Genomic DNA, 19298 nt, shown 5'->3' on the forward strand with positions numbered 1-19298 from the left:
GATTTAAGCAAATATGTTGAATTGAAGTGGTGAGAGTGGACATCCTCCTTGTCTTGTTCTTGATCTTAGGGGGAAAGGTCTCAGTTTTTCACCATTGAGTAGGATGTTGGTTGTGAATTTTTCATATAGGCCTTCATTATGTTGATGTATATTCCCTCAAGACCTACTTTGCACAAGTGTTTTATCATGAATGGGTGTTGTACTTTGTCAAATGCTTTTTCTGCATCTATTGAAATGATCACATGGCTTTTATCCTTTTTCTTATTGATGTGATGTATGATGTTAACTCTTTTACAAATATTGAAGCCACCCTTGCATCCTGGGAATAAATCCCATCTGATAGCGGTGTACTATTTTTTTAGTGTCTTGTTGGATTCAGTTTGCTGATATTTTGTCGAGGATTTTTGCATTTATATTCATGAGTGATATTGGCTTGTAGTTCTCTTTTCTGTGGTGTCTTTATCTGGTTTCAGGGTGATACTGGCCTCAGAAGAATTTGGAAGTTTTCCTTCCTCTTGTATTTTTTGCATAGTTTGAGAAGAACAGATATTAGCTCGTCCTAGAACACTTGGTAAGAGTTGATGCCATTCTCCTGATCACGTGCTGCCTGCTAGCAGTGTCACCTTAGAGATCAGGACCAGCTGGGTTTGCAAAAATACCAACATGCTTTTGGCTAGAGATTTACTACATCCAGCCTGGGAAGAGGAAAAGAAAAATACATAAAAAGCAACAGCTAGTTCACAGCCCAAATTCCTATTTTATGGATGTAAAATGTCCAGGTTGCTAGAAGACTACCATGGTTTTCAGCCATGCTCTTTGTGTAGACTGTTCAACAATGTGCCAGCCAACAGGTAGAACAGCCAGACTCACAGAGGGGTGTTCACTTAGAAGAAAGCAATGCCAACGATCCACACAAAGTCCTGAATTTGTGTTATATCACAGAAAGCCTTACCAGTTCAATAATTCCAGTTAGTCTACCAAGATCATGTAACTATAGTTAAAAAAAATTTTTTTTTAATGTTTATTTATTTTTAAGAGACAGCATGAGCGGGAGAACGCAGAGAGACAGAGGGAGACCCAGAATATAAAGCAGGCTCCAGGCTTTGAGCTGTCAGCACAGAGCCTAACGCCGGGCTTGAACCCATGAGCCATGAAATCATGACCTTAGCCAAAGTTGGACACTCAACCGGCCGAGCCACCCAGGCGCCCCCTCTGACAGCTTTTAAGTGCTCAACCCGTGCTCATCAATTCTGCAGCTACTTCTGGGATTTCCATTAGCAATAACCTTTATCTACACAAAACAAAACAAACAGGTGCATCCTAACATACCAGCCTTAAGCAAGAGGTGTTACTGTGGCCTGGCTAAGACAAGGCCCTATGTGCACCACCAGCAACTCCTGAGGTGAAACTGGGGTTTGGCGAAGGGATTGTACTAGAAAACCCCAAAGAATGGGGACCATGGGCTGATTCCAAACAGCAGTTGCCATAGTGGAATCTAGGGAAGGATTCCAAGTAAATGAGAAATTGCAGACGAAATTGCCAGCAGTTCCCAGTCTGGAATCTAGAGGTAGAATCAAGGGCTGGGGTTTCCAATTAAATGGTCAATTGTGGTCCAAATTACCAGCAATTCCCAACATGGAACTAGTGTTTCTGGACAAATGAGGAACGGACTGGGAAGTTAATTAGATCAGGAGCCTGATGCAAAGAGAGCAGAGCTCAGAGCCGAGAGGGACTCACCCACGGCTCTCGGAAATGGTGAGAAATACAGAGAATTCAAAAGGGTTCACAAGTACCAAGCCTGTGTTTCTCATTGTCCCTGAAGCTGTCAGAAGTTTCCTTCTATCCCACCACTGCTTCCAAATCTATGAAAAAACAAAATTCAACTGAGTAAATTTGAGGATCTAATTGCCTTTATTCAATGATTCATGGATTGGGCAGCGTCCTATCCAGCAAATAGATAGGAGCTCCAAGGAGCTATAGAAAATGAAAGGCTTTAAAGGCAGAGAGAGGGCAGAAAAAAGGAAGTTTATCAGCAAAGAACTCTTGTTTCAGGCAAGGTCACCTTCCTAAGGGGGACAGAGAGTGTGTATCAGGCAGACTTCTTCACTAGTGCTGACCAGGTAGCTCCAGACTCACTAATTAAAGATTACATTCCTAGGAGAGTCTTGGTTTGCTGATGTGGGGATTAGCATAAGTGACTCCATTTTGGGCTTATTGTCTCATTTTTAATATGTGACAATAAATCTCCTTCCTACTCCTGATCCTCAATTTCTCAGTTCCCTTCCCCAGAGGCAGCTTTTAACCAGTTTCTGTGTTTCCTTCAAGAGATGATCTATGCATATATGTATACCGTTCCTTCTTTTCTTACATAAAATAATAAATTCATCATATATGCGTATGTATATATGGGTATGTATATATTGAGTGCCTACAAGGATTAGGTAATGTTCTACATTAGGTGCCGGGGATATAATATAGTGGAAAACAAAAGAAGAATTTGTATAGTGTTTCTAACCTTGCTTTTTTTCTTTTAAATTAGATATTTTGAAGGTTGTTCTATTTTCATATGTGTGTTTGTGTGTGTATATATATATATATATACATATATATATATCTGTCTATATTTCTACCTCATTTATTTTCAGGGACTGCATAATTCTTTTTCATAATTAGACCATGATTTATTTGACTAATCCCATACTGTTGCACATTTAGGCTGTTTTCAGTTTATTGCTATCACAAACAGTGAATCAAACCTTGCATCTCTGGGCATATATGCAAATGTCTTTGCAAGATAAATTCCTAGAAGCAATATTGATGGGCCAGGTCAGCTTGATCTTTAGATATCTTTCTGTTATACAACTTTCTCTCAAATGGTGTCTGCTGTAAGATTTGACTACATATTAATTTGCACCTTCCAGTATATTACTTCCTTTAGCCAAGTTTTATTGATGTTGCTGGTTTTTTTCCCCTCCAGATTTAAAAAGTATTATGTGCTCATTACAGAATATTTGGCAAATGCAAAAAAGAATAAATGATGAAGATTCCCTTTTCCTCAGAGGCCAATAAATAAGTAAATAAATAGGAAACAAATCAAGTGCATGCATACTTCCACCATTGAGAGCTATCCTCTGTTAACATTTTTATTTATTTCCTACTGGGCTTTGTTTAGTGTGGAAAATATGATATATATATTATTAAATAGATGATATCATGCTGTATATAGCTTTTAACTTACTTCCTCATAACATTTTATAATGATGGGACAATCAATTATTAGACTATTTTTTTAAGTTTATTTATTTTGAGAGAGAGAGAGCACTCAGGTGTGTATGAACAAGGGAGGGGCAGAGAGAGAGAACCCCAAGCAGGCTCCACACTATCAGTGCAGAGCCTGATGTGGGGCTCAAACTCATGAACCATGAGATTATGACCTGAGCCAAAATCAAGAGTTGGACACTCAACCAACTGAGCCACCCAGGCACCCCTAGACTATTTTTTAGGGGCGCCTGGGTGGCGCAGTCGGTTAAGCGTCCGACTTCAGCCAGGTCACGATCTCGCGGTCCGGGAGTTCGAGCCCCGCGTCGGGCTCTGGGCTGATGGCTCAGAGCCTGGAGCCTGTTTCCGATTCTGTGCCTCCCTCTCTCTCTGCCCCTCCCCCGTTCATGCTCTGTCTCTCTCTGTCCCAAAAATAAATAAACGTTGAAAAAAAAAAAAAAAAAAAAAAAAAAAAAAAAAAAAAAAGATAAAAGAAGAACAAATGGAAATTTTGAACTGAAAAATATAATAACCAAAGTATAAAGATCAGCAGATAGATCCAACAGAAAAATGAAAAGGACAAAGGAAAGAATCAGGGAACTACAAGACAGAATAACAGAAATTGTGCAATCTGAGTGACAGAAAATAGACTAAAAAAAAAAAAAAAATGAACCAAGCCTAGGGACCTGTGGAACTATGACAAAAAATCTAGTATTTGTGTCAGTGTAGTCCCAGAAGGAGAGGAAAAAGAAAATGGAACTGAAAAAATACTTAAAAAATAATGGCTGAAAAAAAGTAATGGCTTAAAATGCCATAAATTTGGTAAGATGTTAGCCTATTGATTCAAGAAGCTGAGCAAACCTTAATCAGGATAAACCAAAGGAATTCCATATCAAAACGCATCACAATGAAATTTGTGAAAACTAAAGACAAAAGAAAAAAAGTCTTCAAAACAACCAGAGAAGATTGACTACCTTACCTACAGGGTAACAGTTTAAATGGCAACAGAGTTCTCATCAGAAACCATGCAAGTCTACAGGAAGTGATGTGATATTATTCAAATACTAAAAGAAGAGAACAGTAAACCCAGAATTCTATACCATCCTTCAGGAATGAAGAAGTCAGGACGCTTTCAGATGAAAGAAAACTAAGAATTTGTTGCCAGCAGACCTACCGTGAAAGAATGGCTCAAGGAAGTTCTTTAAACAGAAAGGAAATAATGAAGAAGGAATCTTAGAATATCAAGAAGAAAGAACAAAGTAAACAAATATATGGATAAATATATTAGGCTTTCCTTTTCCTCTTGAGTTTTCTAAGTTATGTTTGACATTTGAAACAAAAATTATAACATTATCTATGTGTTTCTAAATGTATGTAGGAGAAATATTTAAGGTAACTAATTATAAATGGGGATGTTAAAAAGATGTAAAGGGACATAAGGTAAAATTATAACACAAGTAGACTAAGTGATAGGTTATATATACATATAATGTAATACCTAGATTAATCACTAAAAATATACAAAGAGATACACTCAAAACTACCACAGATAAATTAAAATGGATTCTAAAACATATTTAAAAATATTTACATCCCAGGGGCTCCTGGGTAGCTCAGTCAATTAAGCATCTGACTCTTGGTTTTGGCTCAGGTCATGATCTCACAGTTCATGAGTTTGAGCCCTGCGTCTGGCTCTGTGACAACATTGTAGAACCTGTTTGGGATTCTCTCCCTCTCTCACTCCCCCTCTCTCTGCCTCTCCTTCACTCTCTCTCTCTCTCAAAATAAATAAATAAATAAATAAAATGTTTACATCCCCAAGTATAAAATAAATACCTATCAGCCCATACTGATAAAATAATTGATTGAATAAATAAATAAATGGGGGAAAGAGACAAATCTCCCATGTAGAAGAATTCTAAATAATTCATGTAAACAATCTGCTCTCAAGGATGTGGAGCATTAACTCCTCACTCTTTAAGTGTGAACTGTGCATAGTTATTAACTTCTAAAGAATATAGTATGGAAAAGGGGGCAAGAATAACTTTACAGTGGAGAAACCTGAAGAACGCTACCTCAGTCAGGTGATCAAAATCGACAGTCATAAGTCATGGATGGTATGTATCCTTGACATGTAATGAAAATGGAACTTTATCTCTGTGATCTTCTTCCCCCAAACCCATAAACCCAGTCTAACTAAGAGAAAAACATTGGAGGGGCACCTGGGTGGCTCAGTCGGTTGGGCATCTGACTCTTGATTTCAGCTATGATCATGATCTCACAGTTTGTGTTTCTCACATAGGGCTCTGTGCTGACAGTGCAGAGCCTGCTTGGGATTCTCTCTCCCCCTCTCTCTGCCCCTCCCATGCTCTCTCTCACTCTCTCAAAATAAATAAACTTAAAAAAAAGAGAGAGAGAAACATTGGACAAATCCCCCTAATAGAGGGACATTTTATAAAATAACTGACCAGTACTCCTCAAAAAATGTCAAGATCATCCAAAACAAGGAAAGTCTGAGAAACTGTTACAGCCAAGGAGAGCCAAAGGAGATATGATAACTGAATGTAATATGGTCTCCTAGATGGGATCTTGGGGTGAAAAGGGGACATTAGATAAAAATTAAGGAAATCTGAGTAGAGTATGGGCTAGTTAATAAAAATGTGTTGATATTGATGTATTATAACAAATGTTCTATACTAATGTAAGGCAATAATAGGAGAAATTAGGTATAGAGTACATGGAAAGTCTATCATTTTCACAATATTTTTGTAAAACTAAAACTTTTCTAAGAAAATGTGTTACAGAAATACATTCAAAGGGTGCCTGCCTGGCTAAGTCAGAAGAGCATGTGACTCTTGATCTCAGGGTCAAGAGTTCAAGCCCCATGCTGGGTGTAGAGATTACTTAAATAAAAATAAATCTTTTAAAAAAAAAGATGTTTAAGTAACCCATAGGAAGACAGGAAAAAGAAAACAAAAAACAGAACAAGCAGACTTAAGCCCTAACTTTTAATAATTACATTAAATGTAAATGGTCTAAATATACCAATCAAAAAACAGGTTGACTGGTTGACACAGTAGATTAAAAAGCAAAACCCAACAATATGTTGTCTGTAGGAAATTCACATCAGGGGCACCTGGATGACTTAGTCAGTTGAGTGTCCGACTCTTGGTTTGGCTCAGGTCATGATCCCAGGGTCGTGGGATCAAGCCCTGTGTCAGGCTCCATGCTCAGTGTGGAGCATACTTAAGATCTTCTCTCTTTCTCCCTCTTCCCCTCTCCCCCACTCACACTCTCTTTCTCTTTTTAAAATTAAAAAAAAAAAGGAAGAAAGAAGCTCACTTAAAAAAATGACACAGGCGAGTTGACTGTAACAGGATGGAGAAAGGGTATGCCATGCAAGCATTGAGCAAAGGAAAGCAAGAATCAATATATTAATATTGGATAAAGTCAATATCAGATCAATAAAACTATTAGAGTCAATGAAGAACATTATATAATAATGGCAATGTCAATTCCTCAAGAAGACATAATAATCCTAAATTGGTATGCACCAAACAGCAGATCTGCAAAATATGTGAAGGAATTCTGGTAGAACCAAAAGGAGAAATAGACAAATCCACATCGGTAGTTGGAGTCTTCAGCACCCTTCTCCCAACAACTGACAAAACAGCTCCACAGAAAATCAGCAGGGGTATAGAAGAACTCAGCAACATCATCAATCAACAGGATCTCATTGACATTTTTAGAACACTCCACCCTACAGCAGCAGAATGCATATCTTTTTCAAAGGTCCACAGAACATATACCAAGATGGTCCATATTTGAGCCAATAAAATACACCTCAACAAATTTAAAAGAATTGAAATTGTGCAGTGTGTTCTCTGACCACATGTATTCAAGCCAGAAGTCCATAACAGAAATGTAACAGGAAAATCGCCAAATACTTGAAAACAACAGCTTTTGTGGGTCAACAGTGAAGTCTCAAGAGAAAAATAAAAGTATACTAAATTGAGAGAACATTTAAAAATCATCTAAACAAAAATCTTACAACTAACATTTTATTTAATAATGACAGACTGAATACTTTCCCTTAAGATCAGAAATAGGGCAAAGATGTCTGCTCTACTACCCATATTCAACATAGTACTGCAATCCCTAGCCAGGACAATAAGGCAAGAAAAGGAAATAAAAGAAATACTGATTAAAAAAGAAGAAATAAAACTGTTCCTATTTGCAAATGACGTCATTATTTATGTAGAAAATCCTAAGGAATCTATATTAAAAAACAAACCCTCTTAGAACCAATATGTGAGTTTAGTAAGGTTACAGAATATAAGCGAAACATACAAAAATCCATTATTTTCCTATATACTAGCAATGAATGTGTGCATACAGAAATTAAAAGTACATGGCATTTACAAATGCTCAAAAAATACTTATGTAAATGTAACAAACACGTACAGGACATGCACTAAACAACACTGATGAAACAAGTCAAAGATTTAAATAAGTGGAGAGACATCCATGTTTATAATCAGAAGATTCAACATTGGAAAGTCAATTCTCCCCAAATTGATATACAGGCTTAACACAATTCCTACCAAAGCCCCAACAAGATTTTTTGTAGATGTAAATAAGATTATTCAAAACTTTATATGGAAAGCCAAGGAACTCAAAGAGCTAAAGCAATTTTGAAAAAGGAGAATAAAGTATGGAAAATCAGTCTATCTGCTTTCAGACTTATTATATAACTAGAGTAATGAAAATTGTGTGGTATTGGGGGAGGGGTAGACACATAGATCAATGGAACAAAATAGAGAACCCAGATATAGATCCTTGCAAATATGCACAACAAAAAAAATTTTTTTACAAAGGTGCAAAAGCAATTCATTGAAGGAAAGATAGCCTTTTCAACAAATGGTGTTAGAATAATTGAACATCCATAAGTAAAAACAATACCACCATTGGCAACAACAACCCTTGACCTAAGTTTTACACCATATTTAAAAACTAACTCTTGGGGCGCCTGGGTAGCTCAGTCGGTTAAGCGTCTGACTTCGGCTCAGGTCATGATCTCACAGTCTGTGAGTTCAAGCCCCTCGTCGGGCTCGGTGCTGACAGCTCAGAGCCTGGAGCCTGTTTCAGATTCTGTGTCCCGCTCTCTCTCTGACCCTCCCCCGTTCATGCTCTGTCTCAAAAATAAATAAACGTTAGAAAAAACAAATTAAAAAAATAAAATAAATAAAATAAAATAAATAAATAAAAACTAACTCAAGGGGCTGCTGGGTGGCTCAGTCAGTTAAAGGTCTGCCTTTGGCTCAGGGCATGATCTCTTGGTTCGTGAGCTTGAGCCCTGCATTGGGCTCTGCGCTGATGCTTTGGATTCTGTGTGTGTGTCTCTCTCTCTCTGCCCCTCCTCCCCCTCAAAAATAAATAAACATTTAAAAAGTACAAAAAAAAAAAAAAAAACAACAACTCCTAACTCAAATTGGACTATGAACTTCAATGTGAAGTATAAAAGCATAACATATATGAGAGAATTTTCAGGATCTAGACTAGGCAAAGAGTTCTTAAACTTGATACCAGAAGCATGATCTATAAAAGGAAAAATGTACAAATTGATCTTCATCAAAATTAAAAACTGTGCTCTGCAAAAGTCTATTAAGAAGAGGAAAAGACAACTTATAAAATATAAGAAAATATATGCAAACTACCTATTCAACAAAGGACTTGTATCTAGAATATGTAAACAACTCTCAAATCTCAATACTGGGGCGCCTAGGTCGCTCAGTTGGTTAAACATCCGACTTCGGCTCAGGTCATGATCACACCGTTCATGAGTCTGAGCCCATTGGGCTCTGTGCTGACAGCTTGGAGCCTGGAGGCTGCTTCAGATTCTTTCTCTCTCTCTCTCTCTCTCTCTCTCTGCCACTCTCCTGCTCACACACTCTCTCTCTCTCTCAAAAATAAATAAACATTAAAAATTAAAAAAAAATCTAAATGTGAGAACTGAAACCATAAAAATCCTAGAGGAGAACATAGGCAGTAACTTTTTTGACATCAGCTGTGGCAACTTCTTTCTAAATATGTCTCCTGAGGAAAGGGAAATAAAAGCAAAAATAAACTATTGGGATTACATCAAAATAAAAAGCTTCTGCATGGTGAAGGAAACAATCAATAAAAGTAAAAAGCAATCTATTGAATGGGAGAAGATATTTGCAAATGACATACTCATAAATGGTTAGTATCCTAAATATATAAAGAATACATATATACCACTCAACACCCAAAAACCAAATAGTCCAGTTGAAAATTGAGCAAGAAACATGAACAAACATTTCTCCAAAGAAGACAGATATAGTCAACACACACACGAAAAGACACTCCGTTAGCAGCCAGGTGGAAGTGGGAGGGAAGAAAAAAAGGGAGAAAAAAAAAAAAGATGCTCAGTATCAGTCATCATCAGGGAAATGCAAATCAGTGCAAATCAAAACTACAATGCAATATCATTTCACACACATCAGAATGGCTAAGTCAAACATCAAAAACACAAGAAACAACAGTTTCCTGTTGGCGAGGATGTGGAGAAAAAGGACCCCTCTTGCACTGTTGGTGGGAATGCAAACTAGTGAAGCCACTGTGGAAAACAATATGGAGGTTCCTGAAAAAATTAAAACTAGAACTACCCTACGATCTGGTAATTGCACTACTAGGTATTTAACCAAAGAATACAAGAACACTAATTCAAAGGGATACATGTACCCCAATGCTTATAGCAGCATTATTTACAATAGCAGGATATGGAAGCAGCCCAAGTGATTCATTGATCAACAGACGAGTGGATAAAGATGTGGTATATACATACAATGGAATATTATTCAGCCATAAAAAAAGAATGAAATCTTACCATTTGCAACAACATGGATGGAGCTAGAGAGTATAATGCTAAGTGAAATAAATCAGAGAAAGACAAATGCCATATGATTTCCCTCATGTGTGGAATTTAATAAACAAAATAAACAAGCAAAAGGAAAAAATAAGAGAGAGAGAGAGAGAGAAATCAAGAAACAGACTCTTAATTATGGAGAATAAACTGATGGTTACCAGAGCAGAAGTGGGTGGAGAGGATGGGTTAAATAGGAAGAAAGAAAAATAAATTATTTTAGTTATTTTGGTGCTAACCTAATATTCCATCAAATTAATATACTCTAATATACAGCCATTATCTTTTGGTCTAATGTTGTACCCTATTGACGACACTATTTTTTTGTATCTACATTTTGGTTTGCTATTTTATTTTATTTTTTAAGTTTTATTTTGGGGGGGAGAGGGGGGCGGGGCAGAGGGTGAGAGAGAGAATCTTAAGTAGGCTCCACACCGAGCTCAGAGCCCAACACAGGGCTGGATCTCACAATTGTGAGATCATGACATGAACCAAAATCAAGAGTTCAACACTCAACTGACCGAGCCACCCAGGCGCCCCTAGTTTGCATTTTTAAATTATTGTTTTAAGGATAATGCTCTAGAAATGAGATTAAAGATATAAACTTTTAATAATGGATGGCATATACTGTAAGATTGCTTCCAGAAAGGTTCCATCTGTTTACACTAAGTCCAGTTAACTGTGTGCTTTTTGCATGTTGCCAGAACTGAGTAGTAGTATTTAATGCTTTTTTTTTCTTTGCTAATTTGACAGTTGAAAAATATATCACTGTTGTTTTCATTTGCATTTCTTTGATTGCCTCTGGGGTTGAAACAAGGTGCTCCTTTCTAAAAATTCCTGTCTTTTGTGTGAGTGCTTTTGTTCTGTTCCTAGGATTTGATTTTCCTCCAGAACTGTTCCCCTTCCCAACTTCCTGATCTCTGACAAGGGCAGTTTCACTCTCCTGACCTCCCCAATTTCTGAACCAGAGAGTCAGAGGTTATTTTTCTCTTCTTCAATCTCTGGTTTCCCATCAGTCATCCACGATGGTGATTCCTTCCTTTGAAAGTGTTTTTCTGTTTCATCTTGTTAAAGTGAGAACCACAGGCCCAAAATGGTGTCACTTAGGTTAAGACCCCTGGTCAGTAAACCAAGACTTAATACCTAACCTAACTGCCGTTTCAACCCCCTAGAAATGTAACCTTTAACCAGTCAGCATGGGAATTTCCTTGTCAACACCAGGATATTTACTGAGGCACCCCTTCTGCTTTCCTTAGGAAAGGCGATCTTGCCTAAAACAATGGATTCTTCCCTAATAATTTCCCTTTTTTCCATTTCCTTTCTACCTTTAAAAACCTTTCTTTTTCTGTAGCCCTTGGGAGCTCCCTTCCACTTGCTAGATGGGATGCTGCCCCCTGCATGGCTGGATTATGAAGCCAGTAAGATCCCTACAATTCACTCGGTTGAATTTTTGTTATTTAACAATCTTTGTTCCCATGAGAATGGCACCATCATTAGCCAAGGCCACAGAACTCCCACCTGGATTACAGTGGAAGCTTCCTGGCAATTCTCTCTGCTCCCAGTCCCTCCTACTTTGGTTTTCTTCTACCCGCTTCAGTACTGACTTCCAAAGCAATGCCTTTTACCTGTCGCTCCCTAGTCCACTGGACCAGGCCCAGGAGGCTCTGCCAGACATCCACCACCTCGGCACCACTTCCCACAGCTTCCCCCTGGAAACCTGGACACCCGGGGGTTTTCCTCACTGCTTTGAGGTGGTTGCCTCTACCACTTTCCTGGAGCATTTCCACTTCCTGGATGTGCTCATTCCTCATCTTTGTTCTGGCCCGCTGCCTATTCTTTTAAGATTTGGTGCAACACAGGTCTTCTCCACGACGTATTCCAGACTCACCCGTACTCTTAGACCTTCCACACCACCTTGTGATCTCCTTTTCAAAGCACGTGACGTCCTGTGGCACCTGAGTGGCTCAGTCAGTTGAGCCTCATGAGCGTCAGACTCTTGATTTCAGCTCAGGTCATGATCTCATGGTCATGAGATTGAGCCCCACATCAGGCTCCATGCTGAGTGTGGAGCCTGCTTAAGATTCTCTTTCTCCTCTGCCTCCTTCCCTACTTGCCCATGCTCTGTGTCTCTCTCAAATTAAAAACGACAAACAAAAAAAACAAAAAAACAAAGTATGTGACATCCTGCACAAGTAACAGGGCCATGACAGGGCCCAGAAGAGGAAAAGGAGAGCAAGGAGGAAGCGTTATTTTAGGGAAAGGGTGACACACTTCATTTTCAACCAAGTGAGTTTGGGTGATGGCAAGATTTTCAAATAACGTTATCCCTTGGGTCACTGGAAATGTGGGTCCAGAACTGAGGAGAGAGGTTGGGGCTGGGAATATCAATTTGGGAGTCAGCTGCAGCGCTGACAGGGGGTGCCCTGGAATTTAGAACATCTGTAGGAATGGGGGAGAGGATCTGGGGTAACCCCTAAATGCAGAGGTCAGAAGAGGAGCCCAAGAGGAAGAAAAGGAAATGGTGCTTACATAGGAGGAGGGAACAAAAAAGGTGGAAAAGGGGGCAGAACCAGAGGGGAGCACTCCTCCAAGAAGCTTGGTAAACTGTGAATGGAGTGGAGCAGGATTTCATAGCACCTGGAGAACTAAGCCAAGTGCAGATCCAGGGAAAGAGCCAGAGGTAAGGAACTCCCAAAGCATCAAGGGCAAGGGGGTTGGGGGAGTGCTGAGGGAGAGCCCAGGGTTACAGCTCAACCGGAAAGGTCTCCCAAAGAGGAGAAGACTGAGCAGTGGGGAAGGGGCCAAGAGGCCAGTCTGACACCCAGTCTCGCACACCAGGTAGAAACAGGGAGAGGGCCCGTGACTGCTCAGGGAGACAGAAGTAGAGCCCAAGGCATTGAGGGTAGGGTTTTTTTTTTTTTTCTCAGCCACCTTTGCCCCATCCCTCTAAACATGTATTCTAAGTAAAAACTGCATTTTCTATGTAAGATTAGCCTTTACAGCCGTCCATTACAGGAATTCTGGAGCCACACCCAGAAAGTGATTAGTTCTTCTCTTTAGAAGAACTTCCTCATGGCGATGGTTGTTGGATACTGAAAGAAGAGACCGGAGGAGGCCACTTGTCCCTGTCTGGGGAACTTTCCAGAGACAGTACTGTATACTATACCCAAGAGGCCCAGATTTTAATCCTGTCTCTGCTACTTGTTGAAGTCAAATTTAAAAGGTAGAAAACAGTGGGGTGCCTGGGTGGCTCAGTTGGTTGAGCATCCAACTCTTGATCTTGGCTCAGGTCATGATCTCATGCTCATGAGATCAAGCCTCGAGTCGGGGCTCTGCCCTGACAGCATGGAGCCTGCTTGGGATTCTCTCTCTCTTCCCCCCTCCCTGGCTCTCTCTCTCTCTCAAAATAAATAATTAAACTTAAAAAAAAAAAAAAACAAAGGTAGAAAAGTGTAAAGCCCTCCTCCACACCTGTCTCACAGATATTCACTTCTTCTCCCCAGGGGCAACCAAAGTTACCATTTTCTTACATTCATTTCTAGAAATATTTGTTCCTATACAAGGCAGATGATAGAGAAATAGATATCGATAGACAGATTTCTCCCTCCTTTTTAAACAAATGGTAGCCTGTTCAATATCTTGCTCGATTTAGTTAATGACGTGTCTTAACTATTTATTATTCCTTTCTTAACCGTGAAAGAGCTTCCTTCTTGTACAGCATTCCACTGAATGGGTGAATTATTTACTTAACCTATTCTTTCCTGGTGGACAGTTATTTTTGTATGTGCATTTATAATTCGGGTAGATGTTATAAATTACCCTCCGAAGAAATTGTACTGGTTTATGTTCCTGCCAGCAATGTGTAAAGTAAGAGTCTGAGCCTCTGTTCCCTTATCTACAAAACAAGCCAAACAGTACCTACTTCTTGGAATCATTGTGAAGATCACTTGTGATGATGCGTGGAAAGTACTTGGCATGTAGGAGTTGGTGGTCTTGAAATAAGGGTCTTGTTTTATTTTGGATTAGTGAGACATTGTCCTGGCCAATTAAGTGAATGTTGATGGGACCTCCTCTCCATTTGGGATTTTCGGATTAGGGACAGATTCTGCAGAAAGTTAGCGACTGAGATCAGAAAGGCTGTGGGCATTGCCCTCTCCGGCTATGTCGTGTCTTCAGGGTACCCCAACCTCCTCCACGTGGCTTCTGCTCCCAGGCTCCTCCAAGCTGAAAACTCGCTTTGAATGCAAAAAAATCCTGTGGGACCAAGGATCCTTTCCTCTGGTCATCAAGAGCCTTCAAATCGAAGACTCAGGGATTTACACCTGTGAAGTGGAGGACAAGAAAAGAGAGGTGGAACTGCTGGTGTTCGGCTGTGAGTACACGGGGATACCACCTAGCCAGGCTGCCTCCCTCCCTGACTCCCATTAGTGCCCCCAAACCAGGCCCTGAGCTAGTGGTACCTCAACAGTCTAGAGACAGGTCAGACTGGCCACCACATCTCCTCAAATCCTCCTCAGGCCTTGGGTCAGGCAATGGGAGAGGAAGAAACCTGGGCGGGGGGGAAGGGGCAGGGGGCAGAGGAAGGAGGGAGAGAGGCAACAGAAGAAAGGGAGGGAGAGGAGGAGAAGGAGGAAACTCTGCCTTGGGTGGGTGGGGGTGGGGATGGACCCACAGGTGTCAGCAGGGGTGATGGAGAGACACTCTTGGTTCCTGGTTTCTTCCCTCCCCTTGGGGATAGTGTGTATGTGACACAGGTGGCCTGCTCCTTTCCACAGTGACTGCCAAGGTGGACCCCAGTGGCAGCAGCAGCAGCAGCAGCAGCAGCAGCACCAGCACCAGCATCCACCTGCTGCAAGGGCAGAGCCTGACCCTGACCTTGGAGAGCCCCTCCGGTAGTAACCCTTCGGTGCAATGGAAAGGTCCAGGGAATAAAAGCAAGAGTGGGGTCCACAGCCTCTCACTGTCCCAGCTGGAGTTGCAGGAGAGTGGCACCTGCACATGCACTGTCTCCCAGAGCCAGAAGACACTGGTGTTCAACACAAACATCTTGGTGCTGGGTAAGAGGGGCTCCTCTCCCCTGCCGTCTCCCCTCTGCCTCAGTGGCAGGCAGATCCTCCCCACGCTCTCACTGCTCTGCTCCTGGGTCGGCTGCTGGGGAACAGAGGGAGGCTAGGGCCAGCCCCTCCTCCCCCTCTCCTCCCACCTCACCCCCCCCCCCCACAGAGCTTAATATGTCCTGAGGGATACACTGGACCCTCTCTTCCTCAAGGGGCTGATTAATAGCCACCCCTCAGGGCGGTGGGCATGGAAGAAGGAAAGGGACAGGGGATGTAAGGATGTGAGGGACTCCAAATCCCCTGGAGGAGGCCCCAAAGGAGGAACAACATTAAGGGCATCTGTTTTCGTTGTTGTCTCAGCTCCCCAGTCCCACTAAGTTGTAAATCCACTTACTTAGGGACCCTAACACCAGCAAGCCAGCCCTGATGAAATTCTACATTGCTCCTTTAAATCGTGAGCCGGCGGGGGAGGTGGGGGACACCTGGGTGGCTCAGTCAGTTAAGCCTCTGTCTTTGGCTCAGGTCATGATCTCAGATCTGCCCCCCCCCCCCGCCCCCATATGAACCCCCGCGTTGGGCTCTGTGCTGACAGCTTGGAGCCTGAAGCCGGCTTCAGTTTCTGTGTCTCCGTCTCTCTCTGCCCTCCCACTCATGTATGTCTCTCTTTCTCTCTTTCTCAAAAATGAATAAACATTAAAAAAAAAATTTTAATCGTGAGCCAGGCACCCTGGTTGGGGGATGCCGGGTACCAAGAGCCCAGAAGGCAAGTCCCACCCCAGATCCTGCCCTCTGTACTTATGTGACACAAGGGAATGTAATGTGGTGGCTAAGTGCACAGACTGACTTAAGTCCTGGCTCTGACCTCACCGGGGGACCTTGGGCCAGTTACTGAACCTCTCTGTGCCTTGGTTTCAGAGATGATGCTCGCTGTGATAATACCTCCCTTGTAGTGTTACAGCGAGAATTGATTCATGTAATGCACTTAGAACAGTGCATGGCACATAGTAAGCCCTAGTTGGGCATTTGCTCTTATCTTACAAAGGCTGATGAATTATACACCTAAGTAGCACATGCCAAACATCCCCTGTGCTCCAGGGATCCTGAGAACAGAGCGGACCCTGTGGCTGGGCTGTTCTACGAGGGCTTCCAGGGGGCAGAGGTGCTGCCTTGGGAATCTGCTGGGGTGGAGAGACTAGAGAGATTTGGAGAGGTAGATGGGAATTTAAGGGCCAGAAATAGCAACCTAAGTGTTTGAACTCACTCGGCCCCCTTCCATCTCTTTGCTGCCCCCACCACATGCCCTTCCCTACCCCATACACCCTCATCTTCCTATCTCCTGACCCAGCTTCTCTCTCTTCCCACCTCCAGCTTTCCAGAAGGTCTCTAACACGGTCTATGCGAAAGAAGGGGAGCAGGTGGAGTTTTCCTTCCCGCTCAACTTCGAAGATGAAAACCTGATGGGGAAGCTGAGGTGGAAGGCAGAGGGGGCTCCCTCCTCCCTGCTCTGGATCTCCTTCACCTTGGAGAACAAGAAGCTATCTGTGAAAGAGGTTGACCAGTACTCCAAACTCCAGATGATGGACTCACTCCCGCTCCGCTTTACCCTGCCCAACGTTTTGTCTCGTTATGCCGGTTCTGGAAACCTGACCCTGGTCCTTGACAAGGGACAGTTGCAGCAGGAAGTAAAACTCGTGGTGATGAGAGGTGAGGAGTTAGGCCGAGCAGCAGAGGGGAGGGGCCGAAGGTGGAGGGGTGAGGCCCAGCAGGACAGGCCCGGTGGCCCGACAGAGCTGATCCAGGGTCTTCTGGTTTCAAACTGAGACTGGAGTCCCCATGTCCTTCCTTGACCTCCATGAGCCGGCCTGGGGTGGGATCTGCTGAGAATCCCCAAAGGGCATGAGCTGAGAACCAGGGTTCTAATTCTGCCTTCAGCCAACCCTCTATGATCCTGACTGAGCTCCCTGCCTCTGTGGGCCTCTTTCTTCTAATGAAGATAACAAAATCTGCTCTTAGGGTGATCGTGATGAGGGTAGTGTCAGGCTACCCGCTGAGCTCTTTGCTTTCTTATCTCCCCCATCATCGTAACTCCACAAATAATCACGGCTAATACTTGCTGCTTAGTACACGCCAGACCCACTCCAGCGCTTTACATGTGTCTGTGAATTTATTGTGTATTTAACTGTTGTCTGAGGCTTGGTTGTCAGGTGACTGCAGGACACAGCAAGCAGTGGGGTTGGGATCCAAATCCAAGACCCTCGGCCTCAAAAGCTGTGTTTGCTTTATACAACCGCATGAAAATGTGCTCTGAGAGGCTCAAGGGAGAGTAGCCATGTAAAGTGTTTTGATTGTTCCACCGAACCCCCTTAGAGCAAGGAGGTGCCAGGAACTCAGAGGTCCAGGCTCCCAGCCTCAGGCTCTTGTCCCTCTGCAGTGACTCAGTCTGGGAACAATTTGACCTGTGAGGTGCTGGGACCCACCTCCCCTGAGCTGACGCTGAGCTTGAAACTCGAAGGACAGGCTGCCAAGGTCTCAAAGCAGCAGAAGATGGTAAGGGTGGAGGACGCCGAGGCGGGAACATGGCAATGTCTACTGAGTCACAAGGACAAAGTCTTGCTGGCATCCAAGGCCGAGGGTGAGTGAGGATCCAGGTTCCATGGCCTAACCCCAAGCCCCTCTCTCTTCATCTGTGGGACCTTCCCCGGGGTTGGTGGACACCACCCAGAGTCCCAGCGCCCCAATCCCTCTGAGACAGGTGGGTTATTCTCACGCTGCCTGGACACACAGGGGCCAGGACGGAAGGCAAGGTGAGGTTCTTACCTGGAGTCCCACAAGTTCCCACTTCCCTAAGCTCTACAGCCCTGGAATAGGGCCCACCTGACCAAGAGTCCCCGCCCTGCCTCCTTCCTGACACACGGACACATGGACACACGCACACACGCATGCACTGTATACAGCCTGAAACCGCTGCTTCTAGTCCCCAGGGTGTCCTGTATGGTTTTCAACCCTTAAGGCCCCTTCCCCAGCCTTTCCCCTTCAGCCGTGGTGGGTCACGAGAGCCCTGCCAACCCTATCCTGCTCTCCCAGCCCAAGGATGAGACCCAAGCGTAACTGGGCGGTGAGGCCTTCCTAGGGCCCTCCAGAATGCCCAGCCCCCTGACAGCGGGCAGTGAGCTGAACACATCTTTCTCTCTTGCAGTTTTGCCTCCTGTGCTCACCAGGACCTGGACAAATCTCTTGACCATCGTGCTGGGCGGGGTCCTAGGCCTTGTGCTTTTCACTGGGCTCTGGGTCTACTGCTGTGTTAAGTGCTGGCACCGCAGGGTGAGTGAGCCTCCCCAGAACCCCCTTTCACTTCCCACAGGGCATGTGAGCACCGGAGACCTTTACAGCAACAAGGATCTCCTGTATATGCGACGCACTCGTGCTCTGGCTCTCTCCGCCCGCGCACCGAGTTCCCTCGCAGGCGACTGGGCCCTGTCCCAGATCCCATGCAGAGGGAGAGACTGGAAAGAGCAAAGGGTTAATTCTGGGACAGATGGCCTCAGCCACAGTAACTGCTTCTCCTCTCCCAGCTCTCCCCATTCCTGCCTCCAAGGGGCACCTCCCTTCTGGAGGCCTGGGACCCTCATGACTCCTCTCCTTCTTCCTGGACAGCGCCAGGCAGCACGGATGTCTCATATCAAGAGACTCCTCAGTGAGAAGAAAACCTGCCAGTGCTCCCAGTAAGGAAATGGGTTGAGGGGGCCGGGGAGAGTGGGAAGGGGAAGAGGAGGGCAGGAGTGGGAAAGAAGAAAGAGAGGAGGGATACAAGGGAAGGGGAGGGGGGTTAAAGGGAGGTGATGGATGAGGAAAGAAGGGCACAAGGGGATGGCTGAGGGGCGGGGGGTAGGAAGCAGGAAGAAGGAGGAGGGCAGAGGAGAAGGGGCCTGGGATATTTCTGGATATGGCCCTGCAGCTGTGGCCCAGAGGCCACCACTGCACGAAGGGAAAGTGCAGTATGGGAGACACGGAGCTGTGAGGAGGCAAAGGAATTGGGG

General features: G+C 43.5%; 1 protein-coding gene across 2 annotated transcripts in view; it reads left to right on the plus strand.

Moving 5' to 3' along the window:
- Positions 1-19298, plus strand: part of CD4 (CD4 molecule) — a 42094-nt gene that overhangs the window by 21210 nt on the left and 1586 nt on the right. The window contains exons 4-9 of one of the 2 annotated variants that reach the window (XM_030321565.1): positions 14418-14576; positions 14980-15261; positions 16630-16965; positions 17693-17893; positions 18458-18582; positions 18834-18983. In XM_030321565.1, coding sequence (XP_030177425.1) covers positions 14418-14576; positions 14980-15261; positions 16630-16965; positions 17693-17893; positions 18458-18582; positions 18834-18959 — 1229 coding nt within the window. In that variant the 3' untranslated portion in view covers positions 18960-18983. The remainder of the gene's footprint in view (positions 1-14417; positions 14577-14979; positions 15262-16629; positions 16966-17692; positions 17894-18457; positions 18583-18833; positions 18984-19298) is intronic. The other variant, XM_030321566.1, reaches the window with a different exon arrangement.

Source organism: Lynx canadensis, chromosome B4 (genome assembly GCF_007474595.2).
Source record: "Lynx canadensis isolate LIC74 chromosome B4, mLynCan4.pri.v2, whole genome shotgun sequence".
NCBI lineage: Eukaryota > Metazoa > Chordata > Mammalia > Carnivora > Felidae > Lynx > Lynx canadensis.